The sequence below is a fragment of the Morchella sextelata genome (assembly GCF_020137385.1).
Source record: "Morchella sextelata strain SCLS chromosome Unknown scls_2, whole genome shotgun sequence".
Taxonomy (NCBI): domain Eukaryota; kingdom Fungi; phylum Ascomycota; class Pezizomycetes; order Pezizales; family Morchellaceae; genus Morchella; species Morchella sextelata.
In genome coordinates this window covers 3,375,228-3,391,092 of record NW_025408617.1, presented here as the reverse complement: position 1 = coordinate 3,391,092, position 15,865 = coordinate 3,375,228, and the positions used below count along the sequence as shown (strand labels likewise).

General features: G+C 47.4%; 6 protein-coding genes across 6 annotated transcripts; 3 read left to right on the top strand and 3 right to left on the bottom strand.

Moving 5' to 3' along the window:
* Positions 1-4,293: 4,293 nt before the first annotated feature.
* Positions 4,294-4,659, top strand: H6S33_006141 (uncharacterized protein; the record flags this gene model as incomplete). Its single annotated transcript, XM_044837564.1, has 1 exon — positions 4,294-4,659. The coding sequence occupies one exon, from the start codon at positions 4,294-4,296 to the stop codon at positions 4,657-4,659; it is 366 nt and encodes a 121-aa protein (XP_044699450.1).
* Positions 4,660-5,140: 481 nt separating this feature from the next.
* Positions 5,141-6,034, top strand: H6S33_006140 (uncharacterized protein; the record flags this gene model as incomplete). The annotated part of the gene is made up of 3 exons (XM_044837563.1): positions 5,141-5,373; positions 5,445-5,519; positions 5,581-6,034. The coding sequence occupies 3 exons, from the start codon at positions 5,141-5,143 to the stop codon at positions 6,032-6,034; spliced, it is 762 nt and encodes a 253-aa protein (XP_044699449.1).
* Positions 6,035-6,629: 595 nt separating this feature from the next.
* Positions 6,630-7,667, top strand: H6S33_006139 (uncharacterized protein; the record flags this gene model as incomplete). Its single annotated transcript, XM_044837562.1, has 1 exon — positions 6,630-7,667. The coding sequence occupies one exon, from the start codon at positions 6,630-6,632 to the stop codon at positions 7,665-7,667; it is 1,038 nt and encodes a 345-aa protein (XP_044699448.1).
* A 1,429-nt stretch (positions 7,668-9,096) lies between these two features.
* On the bottom strand, positions 9,097-10,544 carry H6S33_006138 (uncharacterized protein; the record flags this gene model as incomplete). Its single annotated transcript, XM_044837561.1, has 4 exons — positions 9,097-10,141; positions 10,198-10,313; positions 10,384-10,416; positions 10,500-10,544. The coding sequence occupies 4 exons, from the start codon at positions 10,542-10,544 to the stop codon at positions 9,097-9,099; spliced, it is 1,239 nt and encodes a 412-aa protein (XP_044699447.1).
* A 479-nt stretch (positions 10,545-11,023) lies between these two features.
* On the bottom strand, positions 11,024-12,481 carry H6S33_006137 (uncharacterized protein; the record flags this gene model as incomplete). The annotated part of the gene is made up of 1 exon (XM_044837560.1): positions 11,024-12,481. The coding sequence occupies one exon, from the start codon at positions 12,479-12,481 to the stop codon at positions 11,024-11,026; it is 1,458 nt and encodes a 485-aa protein (XP_044699446.1).
* Positions 12,482-13,183: 702 nt separating this feature from the next.
* On the bottom strand, positions 13,184-15,385 carry H6S33_006136 (uncharacterized protein; the record flags this gene model as incomplete). Its single annotated transcript, XM_044837559.1, has 10 exons — positions 13,184-13,251; positions 13,303-13,642; positions 13,693-13,732; positions 13,787-14,472; positions 14,505-14,527; positions 14,585-14,607; positions 14,662-14,816; positions 14,870-15,043; positions 15,093-15,167; positions 15,311-15,385. The coding sequence occupies 10 exons, from the start codon at positions 15,383-15,385 to the stop codon at positions 13,184-13,186; spliced, it is 1,659 nt and encodes a 552-aa protein (XP_044699445.1).
* Positions 15,386-15,865: the final 480 nt, after the last annotated feature.

Below are 15,865 nucleotides of genomic sequence, written 5' to 3'. Positions count from 1 at the left end.
GTCACGGCTTGCTAGCCTAATTCCATCCACGGTTCATTGTGCCTCTAATATCCCAACCAAAAAAAAAACTTACGCTCCGACCTCACTGGCAGTGCAGGCGACACATGCATACCTCCCCCACCAGAATCAACACACTTCTTGGTTGATGGAGTATGTCCATAACGCAGGAGACAGGGGCTGGTGTTGAATGTCTGTCTTCCGACCGGGGGAAAGTTAACGAACTATTTAAACTCAAGTAGATTCTTCAGCCCCGGTCGGATCCCGATACTTTAACTATTACGTCCAGGTAGTAAACTTTAGTCCACGGGACTTCTCGAGGCCTTTAGATGTACTTGTGGCTTGGGTACATCCTTAGATAAAGGAACATCGCCCCAAGATTCACAAGGCAATTATCCATATGAGGTCATCTTGATGATTGTATTTTGCATCTTGAAAAAACTCATAGTAGGAGAAATGATCACTCCTATGAGGCTGTGTTTTTGTTAAATCTGTGCCACAAGCAGGCTTCACACCAGCTCGGTGGTATAGGTACCATAAACCTTGGGCGGTTCGGGGCCAGTAAAAGCACTTAACTTGCACCCCAATCTAGCTGAGACGCTGCAGCTGAAAGGGTGTAATTCTTTAGCGGAACACTCCACGTGAACTTTCCCCTGCCCTGTTACTGCACTTTCTAGGTACCCTCTTGTAAAGTGCATCTCCCTGAGATGAGCCCAGTTGAGTCCCACGCGGGTGCATAACTTAAAATGGCTCAAATGCACTTCAGGTGGAGGTATGTATTCTGAGAGTGCACATTAGATATTTTGGTGGATTTAGTTGCATAGCAATGCCCTAATTTAAACGACTCGAAGAAACAAAGACATGTGATCACCCCTTACTTAGATCGTGAAATAGCATGATTGACCACGTATGTACATACCTGTTAAGCTTTTAACAATAGATCATGGATTAGACCAATCTCTAAAGATGATGTCCTTATGTGCTGTAGTCCTTCAAACGGAGGTAGAGTGGCCGGCGCTAAGAAGTAGATGAAATTGAGACATGATAGGGTTGTTATTGTCTCTCATGTGTGGTCAGCTAGTAGGTAATTTTAGCGAGGAGGTTTAATTGCAGGAGTATCTCATAGGACGTCATTGAATCGTGTACCACTGAAATCAATGGATGGCATGTACCGAAGAACTTCTTGATCGTAGTTCTTTGGTAGCGATTTATCAGAGAGTACGACCTTTTGACTCACCCCCCCCGCCCAATGGTGTAATTAAGCTTTAGGGCCGTCACTATACAAGCTAATGCCCACGGAACATTCCAGGGAGGGAGATAGCCCAAGACCGCGGGTGTGCGAGTGACATGCTATGATCCCAAACGGGATATCAAATCAGTCTCTCCAGCCGCTCGCTACCTCTTCATGCATGAAGAATCGCTTTAAGATTCCGTTTCTGTTCGACTAGTCTACCTAACAAGTTTATGCTGGTTGTATCCTCTAAGCTGTAGTTGGTTGGTTGGTTTAACCATTAGCATAATTTGTATCCACGCATATTATGAAGTGATATAACTCCATGGGTTCTGATTAGTCGTGCAGCTGAGTGCGCCCGTCCTATGAATCTCGGGGGTAGTAGATATAAATTCAAATAGGGTGGTCAGCCGGTTAAATGAAACCGAATAGCATCTGTTGCCATGGCGCCAGCTATCAGTGTAGTTGGGGGGGGGCGAGGTCAACAGCGCTCCGTGAGGTGTGCTGGGTGTATTGATAGGACATGTACATGGAACTTTTAGGTGACATGAAGGGATAGGTCTTCGAAGAGTTGATGACTTTTGGGAAGATGCATGTAGTCTCTATAAACTCCGATGTTGTGAGTCTACGTGTAGTCAATTATATGTGTTCTACTGCTATTCGGTGTGGGATCTAAAGCTTAAATGCCCGTGAGCGCCCCTAGCGGGACACAACGCTTTATTGGCACTGCTTAGGTACATTGCCCACGGACCGCGGGGCAAGGGAAGAACAACAGCCATTTATCATATACGCAAAAAAAATATGTCAATATAGAAATTGAGAGAATGGATCATGGATATATAGTCATCCTTCTTAAAACGCTATCCAGGTAAGTAATTAATTATACGACGTCCGGCCTCTTTGAGTACCTCTTCTGTAAAGAAGGGTGCACGTACTTTATCCTGTCCTCGGCGCTGCAGTTATGAAAAATCAAGACAAGATCATTAATTAAAGGCTTTGGCACTAGGAATGAAAGCTAGCTAACCCACTCCTCAAATTATCACTTTATCCGAATTCGGCCACTCTAGAGAAACGATACAACCTATATGCAGTCTATATTATGCGTGACACTCTCTCTTACACTACTCAAACGCCCATTGATAATTATTCTACAAGTCGTGGTAAAGAAGTAAAGTACATGTATTTACAAACAACAGCCCTCAAAGACAGAGGCCAGCCATAGACCAACTTCAGGCCAACGATCCTTCTAGGCATATTAACACCTTAGCTTTAATTCATATTCACACGTATACCACATGTCCTTCTTTGATCTAAAATCTCAGATCAAAACCGATTCCCTACGTGTATACGTACTAAACCTCGCCACATTAGCATCGCGACTTCTTATCCGATAACAAAGCAAGATGAATACTCACAATTCTTCTACACGGCTCACACATCTCATCCGAAATATACATGAGATTTCCGCACGAGCACTTAATCTGGTTAGTTTTGGTTTTGGGACGGACATGAGGGCGCGAAGCGGGTGTGGAGGTGGAAGACTGTTTGGGTTTGTTGCCGAAACACATATTGTGGATATTAGATATTGTTGGTTTGGTGTGAGAGATGTTGTTATTTTTGTTCTTGTATGGTAATTAGACTGAACGTTTTGAGAGACTCTGAAGTTGAGAAATAGCAGGTTTTATTTGCATCGGGCGGGTAGGCGCTGATAGAATAACGCCTTTGGCTGTATAATAAGTTGTAAGTCACCTGAGGGTGGATACTATAGTATCAGGTCGGACGTCGTGGACTTGAGTGTTGAATATGTACATACATGTATGAACGTCGTTATTAGGGATTTAACGCTAGACATGGGATTCTATGTCCAACTATCGTTTTATTAGGAAACTTACCATTAAAGATACTAGGAGCCCATTTGTATATCTCCAACCTGGATCTAGACTTAATACCAAGAATCCATCAACATCTTCACCAGATAAAAGGGTAAAAATTGTATATATACGCTCCCAATTACATAGTAACAGCTACGAATACGTTTATTTGGGGTTATATCCCAGAGAAGGCTTCTTTTCATCATGAGATATCACTCGATTGAGCGTCCGTGTATCCAAACCCATATGTCTACAATGTGATCTGAGAGTAATCCTAAGCTCTAGATGGGATTAAAGAAGGAAGCTTGGGCCTGTGTGTTCGTGAAGGGCTACTGCATCCATGTAGAGCGCCGGTTTCCTGCAATTTTCTTTGTCGGATCAGTTACTCCCACACAGTGTGCCGAGAATTTTACGCATCGGTATTCTATGGCTTAGATTATAGTACCAATATGTATATAACTTTGAGCCCCTTATTTACTCCAGACGACCTACTTAACTGAGCGAAACTCATGGCCGAGTGATATCCTATGATTACTAACTCCTAGGCCAAATAGCCGAAATCACTGAGGGGGGGAGATGAACTACTTTAAGGGAGACTTTCATTAGACATACTATGCCAATCGAAGCTCCCCTGTAGTCTGTAGTGCTGTGAAGTCACAGAAGGGTCGCCGCTGACACTTCTATGACTGCTATAACCGAACTTGAGTTCGAACGCCAGGGACGGTTAACGAATTATAAAGCAACGATGCCGTGTGAAAAAGACAAATTCATGATTAAAAGATATACTCAAACCATCTCTTTAAGAGGTCTGGAATTAAAGAAAGTTGTTGTTGTTGATGCTGCAGTATTGCTGCGGGATTGATGTTTGGTTCGAAGAGTCCTGATGTGACTAGATCGGAACTCTGTTAAAAAAATAAAAGTGTTTGCGGGTAGACGATACTCGCTCCGTGACGTCCGTTGATTACAGAAGGCTTAGGCAATGCATACTATGGCGACAGAAATACGCTGCGCTACACCTCACCTTCCACCCCATTCACCATTCTTAGATTCTGGACATTGTAAGTTTTATCACACACAGAACTGCAACTACAATACCACGCGCGTTATTAAACAACGGCCTCAAACCATCCTATATCAACGCCCTAGATCCTCCCAAATACACTCTATTCAACCAAAAATCTCAACCTCCACACAATGTTCAAAGACGACTACAATTTCACCATCCGCCAGGAAAAGTACATGGCCATCATGAAGAAGTACCCAAAGTGTGTTCCGATCGTCTGCGAGTCCGGCTCACGTGGGCTTCACCACATGTGCCGCCGCGAATTCTCTGTCGAGCGCACCCAGACACTCGCCGGGGTCATGTGGAGGATCAGGAGGGACGCGAAGGTCTCCGAGACTGAGGCTCTATTCGTCATGGTTGATGGCGTCGTTCAGCCGAGCTCGGTCGAGATGGGCGTCCTCTACGATTGGGCGAAGGATGAGGATGGTTGGTTGTATATTACGTATGTCAAGGAGAATACGTTTGGCGAAGAGGTGGAGGAGGTGAAGAAGGCGTAGGCTCCTCCCGGCGTGATTAGCTCTAACGGCGGTGGCTTGGTACTTAGGTGTATGGAGTTACTAGAGGGTTTTATGGGGCTTGGGCTTTCGTTTCCTCTTTTTTCTGTTATTTTGTGTGTGTGGATCGCTAGAGGATGGAGATGTGTTCTGTCTTCTGCTCTAGCTCCGCTAGATAGGAATGGGTCTAGCTAAGCTCCATATTCAAATAGGAATATGTTGCTATTTTAAAACTACGTCTCATATGTGTTCTATCCACACCGTCCGTGGGTTTGTTGAAATAGCTAAAGTAAATTTAACACCGTGCCGAGCATCGAGTGATATCTCAGAGGGTTACATCATCCCAGAAGCCAAATCCCTGTCCGTTACCCTCTCTTTTTCTGCCACAACGCGCCTTGAACCTGTACCCTCCAGCGCCACACCCGTGATATCACGTATCACTTCTCCAACCCCCCCCCCCCCCCCCAAAACAAACCCGCAAACCATGGCGACCACCACCGCCGCCGCCGGCGCGCCCTCAGCCCCCAGTATTGCAGACCGCATCCTCAATCCCCAGCAGCAACTCGCCGGCCGCTTCGCGTTCAACGACTTCCTCCGCAAAGAGTACCGCTTCGGCCTCGACCCGAATCGCCGGACATGCCCGCTGTTTGTCCAGGGACATTGTCCCATGGGTAACTCGTGCCCCGATAAGCATGCCGTGAGCTCGAGCTTCAACAAGTGAGTTCTCCCCCGGGACGGCGATTTGTTACATAGCAGAGTAGAGATGCTAATAGGTCTCTGGGAGACAGTCTGGTGTGCAAGCATTGGCTCCGCTCGCTGTGCAAGAAGGGCGAAGCCTGTGAGTTTCTACACGAGTACAATCTGTAGGTTTTCTCTCCACAGCCATATATAAAACCTCCCATGCTAACAGCTGAACTCTTATAGTCGTAAAATGCCGGAATGCAACTTCTTTGTTCGCAACGGGTACTGCAGCAACGGCGAGGAATGTCTGTACCTACATGTCGACCCAGACTCCAAGATCCCGCTGTGCCCGCACTACGAGAACGGTTTCTGCCCGCTCGGACCAACTTGTTCAAAAAAGCATGTGAGGAAGCCGATCTGCAAATTCTATCTTGCAGGCTTCTGTCCAGATGGGAGGCAGGCGTGTAAGGAGGGGGCGCACCCGAGGTGGACGACAGGGTTGGCACCACCAACAGTGAGGAAGCCAAGAGAGGAGAGAGAGGAGGGCGGTGACATGGGGATGGAGGGCGGTAGGGACCGCGGGAGAGGGGATGGCGGTGATAGAGGAGATAGAGGCTTTGGCGGAAGGGGCGGTTTTGAGGGGAGAAGAAGGTATTATGGTGGGAGAGGTGGTGGAAGGAGAGATAGGGACCGGTAGAGGTGGGGTGGGGATTAGCTGTACTATGGTCTTAGTCAGTTGGTTATGGGCATGGTAATTTTTGGAATCCATTGCTTTGACCAGGTTTTCTCTTTCTTTTTTCTCTTTTTCTTATTTCTACACGGGTTTTGTATCAGATGTAGGGGCGTTATTGCTTTTAAGCTTGTTTCTTGTTTTCTCCCTCACTTTTTTCTCATTTACTCGGGACGAGTAATTATGTAATGATAGATATTATCAAGACGGAAATATTCAATACAGCTTTCGGTAGTGGTTCGTGGTGCGTTTATGTAAATGTTGTGGTATCAGTTGTTTGCAGCACTGCAGATTTCAGATGACGAGTGACCACCTATGACAGAAAACTGGCTACTTCTTTTATAAGTCTACATCTACGCTCCTAATCCTTTCTAATCCTCACTTACATCTCTAACCACGCTCGTTCCTATCACGCTCGTTATATAATACGCTCGTTATTCATATCTAACAAATCCCCCATCCTGTATCATTCACACCTCCTCACCCCACGTACGTTGAGAATTTCTACACATATATCATAAACTACCAGAAGTTCACCTCCTCACATTTCAAATTTATAAACATGGTCAACGATCCCACCACTGGCCCCCGCTCTCACCATGACCACGACTGTCGTGGTGCTCATGCAGTAGACATAAACTGTAGGACCGCAGCCCAACTCAGGAAGTCCTACATCGGTGTACGAGAAATGACGAACTCTCACTCTTCCAGCTCGTTACCTAGGTTATCAACACTTAATCGGGACCCGGGGTCCCAGGCACCGGTACAGACTTCGAGTTCGGCGCCGTCTTTATTTGGGACTTCGAATTTCCGGCGCACCCATAGGTCAACAGTTGCGGGTTCGAGAGAAGGAATTCCGATGCAAAATCTAACCCCGGCTGGAGCTTCGGCGAGGCGTGCAGTTTCAGTGGGGCGTGGAGTTGTGAGCCATGGTAACAGCTCCAGGCAAAGACGGAGAAGTTGTGGTTGGTTGTGCCTTGGTTACTTCGGCGGCAATCGCGAATCCGGAGAACTTCCTGGGCCACATCCGGACCAGCATTTGCACAATCCTCGGCAAGATAGTAATGATGAAGATGAAGAGCCGATTTTTGTGCCAGATGAAGGGCCTCTTCCTAATCCTGCGCTGGATCCTGCGCAGAACCCTTCGGCGCATATTGCGAGGCAGCTTCTTGTAAAGAGCGGTGAGATTGAGGAGATCTCAGGGCCCACTACAGATGCGGCGGTGCAAAACAGTACTGATGGTAGGCTACCGGAAATTCTTGAAGAAGTACCAGCAGATGATGGGGAGTTGGCCACTGGTAATGATCAGAGTGTTTCGGCTTCGGGAAATTCAGCGAATGAAAGAAGTGGAGAAACATTGCAGTTCGCTCGAAGACCACTTCCTATCGTACATCCCGTTGCTACCTCAGGGATTACTACTGGCTTACAGGCGCTTCCGCCTTCACAGATGGGAATTGATTTGCAGCCTGGGGGTATTTCCCAGAGAGTTCTGGATTCACGACCGTACACCGATTGGCTATCGTCTAGATCTACTTATTCGCATCCACCCGTTTCTCCTCATGAACTAGACACCAGTTATCAAAGACGAGCGAGTGTCTAAGTAATCACAATGGTGAATTTGAAGGTAGTGTACGCTAGCCAAGAGATGAGAAGGTAAACAACAGGTTGAGGCGCCTGAGGAAACTTTTACATGGAGGATTATATTATCAACTTTGCTTAGTACTTGTTAGCTATGGCCTGGAATTGTACTTTTTGTACTTTATCCTGGAATTCATAAATAGAATCTATTGAAGTAGTTCATCTGATGACTAGTCCAATTCGTGTCGAAACTTACTTGCTTGCGTGCGCACACAAGCTACATACTTCTGAGTTATACCCTTAACCACCGGCAAGATTATTAGTATTGATCGTGGCCGGATCGATCATAATCACTCACTCGCTCGCTAGCTATCATTACCCTTACCCTAGGTAAAACTCAAGACTAGTACTAAAATATAGTGTCAGTTCGTTACGCCAAAGTTCCATTCAAAGACTGAGAGTAGGAGCCACATATATAAATCTTTGCAATTGAAAATTTATCATATAAATAATCGACTTGAGCATTTACTATCTCGCGCCCAGCCACATCCTAATTGGCGGACCCCCTCCCCTGCTGTGACCGCGTGGGGTCCAAACCCCCAATGCCAAGCCCCGCCTACTTTTTGCAGCCCATCCAAATTTTTGTTTTGGCAGCCGCCGTCACTCCATCTCTTCTTCCGCAACACCATTCGCATCATCATCATATCACCGTTCCGTTCATCGCGACTCTACAATTTCACGATGGCCGGCCCGGCCGGCCATCTAACGGAGGTTCTGTCTCCTGATTGATCATTCACACAATGTCCATACTCCAATGAAAATAAAGTAATTCCAATTCCACTCCATCTGCTCCCCGTCCATCCCTCCCCAATAATCCCAATCCCAATCCCAATCCCCAACACACAAACATGCACATCTTTGAGTTATCCCTCCCCCGCCTGACGGCGGGCCTCAGTGGAAGGGTATTCTAGTCTATGTGCAAAGAGCAACGACCCCCTCTTCCTGCCCACCGCTTGTCCCCCCACATTTGTGGCTCCGTCCCTTGCGGCGTTCTGCTTCGGGGGATGGGTTTGTGGGATTGGTGGGTAGTGGGGGGGTTGCCAGTCGTCCTTTTTACCTTGGGGTGTTTCTCCCCTTTCTGGGGAGAGATGTGCTCATGCAGGTTGCCCGCTTTAGGCGGGGTTGGTGGGCCTGTGGTGGGGGGTGCTGGAACATTTCGTATCTTTTTTTTTGTCTTTGTATGTAGGAATAGGAGGAGTAGGAGTAGTAGTGAGAGAGAATTAATTGAATTGGTTTATGGATACGTACTCGGGCTGAAGGCCCGGAATAAACTACATAATCATTACATCTACATCTTCATCTTCATCTGATCATTAAACGTCCCCGAGCAAAACAAAGGAGCGTCATGGCTCATCAATCGTGTTCACAACAAGTATACCTACTCCACCAGCCTAAAGCCTCTCCCCCCTCCCCATCCCACTGCTCCTCTCCGGACTCCCCTTCCTCCCCTTACCGCCCCAATCCTTGACCCACTCCGCGATCAGGTCACGACTCAGATGCCCCATCTCCGGGTACCACGGGTTCGTCTTCGGCGAGAACATGGACACATGCGCATCCACCTCATCGCTCGCCTTCGGGTTGACGCAGCGATAGAACATGCCGGCATGCTCCGTGTTGGACGCGGGCAGGATGATGAATGTGCGCTCGCCCTTGTCCTGCCCGCGCGCCCCCAGCGCCGTGTACAGCGTTGCAAAGCCCACGCCGGGCACGCTGCTGGCGCGCTTGGTGCGGTTGCGCAGCTCCTCGCCCTTCATGAGGGCACCGACGAACTCGAGGTGGGAGGAGACCCAGCCGATGCCGTGGCCGAGCTCTTCACGCTTGAAGTATGCAATTGCGCCGCCGGCGGCGAGGAGGGATGCGGCGCCGGCGTACGCGGCGACTTTACCCCAGCCGCCCCAGAGGCCTGCTGCAGGGGCTGCGGCGGCAGGTGGGGGAGCTGGGGGTTCCCTGTGGGAGTGAGAATGGGAGCGCGAGCGCGAGGAGGAGGAAGAGCGGGAGGAGCGGCGCGAGGAGGAGGAGCCAGAGGAGCGCTTTGTGGCGTCGGCCTCTTTGTTTTTTTGCACTACGTTTGCGCCTTCGGAGGCGGCGCGGGATGCGAGGAGACCGGATGCGAGGGTGGAGATCTGCGAGATTGTGGTTGATGCGGATCGAAGCTTGGTGTCGGTTCCGTATGCAAACATGGCAGGGGAGAGACCGAGATATGGGGTGTCGAATGCGAGGATGCCTTGGATGTGGGGGAACATGAAACCGGCTCCTTTGCGCTGTTTGCGGCCGTTGGGTAGCGTGATGGTTTCATCGTCGAGGATGGAAAGAAGGGTATCAGCTGCTACAATCCCGCCCATGGAGTGGGCTACGAGGATTGTGCGGACGCTGGGCTCGACAATTGGAGAGGGAGTACCAGCGGCGACCTCGAGGTCGATTACGCGGTTCTGTAACCTATGAGCCTGTCAGAGATATTGTATGCCTGGGGGGATAACATGAGGGAGCCGTACCATTCTCGGAAATTTGCGACGCAGCTAGGTAGGTCTCCACGGGTTTCGTATTGCGGGTAAACGACCGTCTTCACGTTGAGGTTGGGAAATGCGTTACTCACGAGAGCTCTGAGGTCCTATGCATATGAATCGCGCATCAGAATCTTCATATATTCCATCGCAAACTGGTGGGGGAAGAGAACTTACTCCTGGGAAGCCATCGAACGTATCATCGGTTCCCTACGATATCCACCCAACCGATTAGCCCAGTGCCTTAGAAATCGGAAACTGGAGGGGAGAAAGCTTGATCGTAAAATACGCACCTTGAAGCCATGGATGAAACAGAGCAGCAGAGTCTTTCTTCTCATGGCTGGTTGATAGATAACGTGATAATTTTTTTTTTTTTTGCTTGGTTGAGGATTCTGCAACGTCAAAGGACAAAGCAGGTCAAGGTCAGTCAGTCCGCCAGCTTGCCACGCCCGGGAGCTGTGGGAAAACAGAGGTAAACTCAGGGCCAGGGTTGCCAGCCATACTTAGATTCTCTTTGGGGTTAGCGGACAGAACACGTCGGCCCCTGCAGCGCAAGCGTCTGCTAGTGCCCTAATGCCCGAGACGTCTTGGTCTCCGCGATAACCGAAAATCATCTTCGATCCGGCAAAAGATGCCGATACGAGTTAGTTAGCCAGGCGAGCACCTCTCGAGTGATGTATCATGTCTCACGGCCTGGTTTGGAGGTTCTCATCTTCTAGAACATTTTAGGAAGATGATTGTCTATTACTATTAATTAATTGTTTTCACAAAACAACTTCTGGTGCTCGCAACCAATGATAATCTTAAAGCCAATCAATCAGACCAACCGGTATACAATTACATTTCCTCCCCAGCCTTGACGGAAAATCTTTCCACTGACTTTGTAGTGCCCATCAATTAGCTCCTCGCAACGTCTTATAAGCTCGAAAATTTGTTTTCCTACATCACCACAAACAGCCTGCCAGCCAAGGTAGTGATCACAGACACCAATAGAAGCACTTCTTATTCCTCCTATCCTAGTGCACCGATTAACCTGGAGGGGATCTACTCTGCAAATTCTGTTTAGACCATCGTTGTTGAAGTATTCTGCTATTCTAAAGACATCAACTGATAACGGAGAAAGTCTGTTGGTTGTGCAGACGAATTCCAGAAGGGTGACGGGTATAGTCTCCTTTTGCTTGGTAGAGAAGTCACTGTCGAGAATTTCGTCAATAGAAGAGTCTTCTATATGACCATTAGTATCTTCAATGTCACTATCCATGTCGCTCTCCATGTCGCTGTCCATGTCGCACTCCATGTCGCTGCCCATGTCGCTGTCCATGCCCTCTTCGCTTTCAGAATTGTAGTTATTTGTTTCATGAAGTTGGCCTTCCCCTGTTTCGTAGATGCTATCCTCAGAGTCGAAGACAGGCCCATCCTTTTCATGAATTTGGCCTTCTTCTGTCTCAAATACGTTGCTTTCCCATGAGTCTGCATTATCCCTTCTCCTCCTTTGAAAGCATTCACTTTGTAGATCCTGGTAATAGTCTTCATAGGTCTTCTGCAACTGGAGCTCATTTTCTTCACAATCACTGCAATCTGCTTGAGCACCCTTCTCATGCCCTTCAGCTGTAGCTGTTGGTGCGGATTTCATCGAAGGATTTTTCTTCCTATAGTCGTTATATATCTTCTCTGCGCACTGGTCCTCCTTGAGATCCGTCAATAGTCCATCACCCCAGTCCTCACCTACTACGGCATGACATTCACAGTCTCTCGCGCTAATGAGCCCTTTCTCTGTATAACCGTTGCAACAACCCTTCTCATGATCTACCATCTTAGAATGGCCAGCCTTTCTCTCATCGTCATTTTCTTCGCGCCGTTTTGACTTGTATTGTACTCTCTTCCGAGATTCGTGGCTACGAAAAGCGTTTCTCTCTTGGAGGTGCTTTCTCTTAAGCTCATGGTCGTCCTCGAAGGGAAATCCATTGTCTCTTTTTGAGAAGTAGCCGTAGTGTGCCTGCATGTCACCAGACGCATCGTATCCCATTCGAAAATCCCGTTGGAAATCATCGCTTACGTCCTCGTCATCATCAACTCTCTTTTTGATATGCATCGTGCTTCTCTTTGCACGATACTTAGCATTATATGAGCCATCTTTCTTCAGAGGAAAGCTATATGCAGCGGGATCTTCGGTTACAGTCTCCATCTCTGGATTCCGAGGATAAAGACGGGGATGAGCCAATGCTGTTGCCGTCATCATGAAAAGGTAGATGAGAACCAGAATTAAGATTCTCATTTTGATAGATTGATATAGGTCTTGTGGACTTAGTATTAGCTTTATACAGCGTTAAAAAAAGATAGGACAGACCTTGTGGGGTAGAAAAAGTTGCCGAAATGGTTGTTCGTGAGAGTATTTGATGAGTATGTATGTAAGTGATGGATGAGACACGGGGTAAGAGAAAGGAGGAATTAATGGATTAGGTTCTTATGTAAAACTAAGATGTATTAGAGAGGACACATAGACCGATTCAAAAAGCGCATGGTATGTAGGTTTTTGAGGACAACTGTGTATGACGTGTTGTAAGTGATACGAGTGACGTTACATGAAGTATTCACAATCTGACATCGCCGCTATGGTGTCAACAATCTAATCTAATCTTGAATTTGGTGTAGGATTAGGTTTTTGGATATCGGCCACGCACGCCAGGAGCGAATTAAGGGACGGTTTGGCAAGGTTGGGCTCTCAGAGGTAGAGCAGGTCATAAGTCGGAACCCCTAACCCTATCAATGTCAACCACTGTATGACTTGTTGATATAATGTAAGTTAGAAGTAAATAGATATTGATATCATTACCATTAACATTGATCATGGACTGATACATGTATATAGGTCAAAAAAAAAACTACACAAAAGAAATACTGTCCTTAAAAAAGAAATCTAAAGAGTGTACACATATGGGAGATCCTTCAGAGCGGGGATGGAAACTATGCCATCCATTTACTCCATCACAGCCTTTTCCGCCGATACTTCGCCAGCGGTCTTCGGCACTCTCGGTTTAATTTGAACTGTCCAAGCAGGTCAGTGCAGACCGCAAACTTTCCTCCAAGTATACTTACACTTCTGCATCATTCTCACTACAAAACCGTTTTGGTCCCTCTTATTCTCCTCACTGTCAATTTTCTTTTGTAGCTCTTTGTCTGGTGCGGGCCTCCTCGTTGCGTCCGTAGTCGTATTTCCATCCACTATAGCCTGTTCTTTTCTCTCGTCGTGGTGGGCCATAGTTTCAGGTAGGGCTTTATTTGCTGCATCTCGCGCGGCACGCTTTGTTTTCTTCTTGCCTTTGCGGAAGTTTCCGTATGCCTCTAGACCAACAAGTATCGCATACGATTTCGAGATCGAGACATGGGACATGTCTACACCCGCCTCCTTAAGTGAGTTTACGAACTTGCGGAAATTCTATTCAGAATTAGTAGGAATCCATAAGTGTATAGGAAGCATTAACCAACAGTAGCTGGCGGTCTATAATGTCCGGATAACGGGCTCAGGCTACAGCATCATCAGCAAAACATATATAATCGACTTGAATCAGTGAACCTATACCTCTTCAACCTCCCATCTTTAATCTTGATTAAACCCGCCGCACTTACTCGTGCCCCGTGTAGAAAGCTGCTATGCTGGAAAGCACCGCTTTGTTTGATCCCTACATAGAGCCTAAACGAGTTATCGGCCACAAAGATCCAAGTGTTCTTTTTCGTCGTTTTGCGGAGCAATCTATTCAGAACTGTGGAGGCTGATACATGGAAGATCTTTTTCGGTCCATGATGTTCCTGCATCTCTGGATTAATATATCGGTCCGCCCTCTCACTCTGACCCGAGTCACTCGACGATGATGAGGAGGATGATGATGACGATGACGATGAACTGCTAGAGCCCGGGCGGCGTGCAGAAATATGGTGATGATAATGGCACCCCCCGGGAGTAGTCGGTGCATTTTCTTCCAACGGGACAATGCCATGTTTCGAATCCTGGTATTTCTCAGAGGTGTCGATACGTTCCCCATTTTTGGCCCAGCAGAGACGACCTTCTTGGTCAAACTTAACCAGATATGCCGCTCGCTCTTCTCGCGAGAGATAACGGACTCGCTCTCTGTCTAGTTGCTCCCGAGGGCAGACAGAGAGGTCAATATTTAGTCCAGAACCATAATCAAGCCAGTAAAAGAAGTTTTCGTGCGTGGGCTGGGTCTGCCAGTATGCGTGGTAGGCACGGAGGTTGGAGCCATAACGATGCTAAAGTGGATCAATGATATATATGCTTAGACCTCTGCATTTTTAGGGGAAATACCTTTACTAAGGTCGAGTTAGTTAAGTAAAAAGGCATAAGTGAGGATAGAGGGCTTACAGTCAACCATTTCAAGGAAATACCTTCGAATCAGTGTCAACAGTTTTCTAACTCAGCAAGGAAACGATAATTCATACTGCATATCCATAGCTTTTGAGTACTCAATCCGCTCCCTTCGCTTCTGCAGCCTTTTTTGCCTCCTTTCCTCTCTTCTCTCCTCTCGACCTTGGCTGTTCTCCTCATCTTCATTATCACTATCGCTATCCGAAGATAGCTCATCGTCATGTTGCGCCTGTTGCCTCCTATCAATATCATTTCCCCCAACGTATATATTTAGTAACGGACCTGCTTTGCGAATAATACTGCTTTGTCCCATTTCTCCTTTGATTGCGAAACCCTCCGTTTCTCACTTCCCCCTGGCCTCCCGCCGCTCTCCTCGGCCGGGAGGAGTTGTGCGCTCGGCCGAGCATCGCGGGAAACTGGACGGGCGACTTGACGGTAATGCGCTTCTTTTAGCGCCTAAGAATTTTTAGCTTCAAACCATGCGAACAGAGACTAGAGGAGCTACCTCGTTCCATCGTTGAGTTGGTGTAAGTTGATGGCCCTTCAAATGCCGTCTTTCGCGATGGCCTCTGTAATGGCGCTGATGATCAGAAGGACCAGCATTAGAATCCATTTCAAAGCTCCAAATTTGACCCAACGGCTTTTTCTCGGAAACTCGCCGGAGCGGACTTTAAAGGCGATTTTAGAAATATTTGTTTCAATATTCCAAGAGTAAAAACGAACCTGTATCTCCACCGCAGCTCTCGACCGTTCCTCTGCTGATGACTCTGCCCGCGCTATTGGAGCAACTGTCGCCATAACTGATTCTTGTACTCGCGCAATAGGGTGTTAATAAATACGGGGATAGCTGCAATAAAAAAATTGAATAGATACGTGGTCCTCTAGAAACTATTGTTGGAACAAAGAGCGGAGTCTTTCGAGGGCTGAGTTCTTCCTTGTTGATTAGTTTGTTGAATCTGGGATAGCCGGATATCGAGCAACCAAGATGCTTGCGCGTCATCAGACAACTTGTCGGAGAGAACCTTGGCAGATATAATCCTCTTGGCAGGGTCTGTCAGTTATTTAGATAAGAGTTGGGCATATGTATGCCCGGAAAGGTGGGGTGGGTGGTCCGGAATCACAGGTTAAATACGGTATTCTATGGGCTATCATAACGTTATGTGTTCGGTTGTGGTAAATGTCCGGGAAAGGCTGCAAACCCTGGTCAGACAGATACGATCAAATGGCACAGCCAGGACTGACTGTATCTTCTTAATCATAGAATGTCACTCATACTCA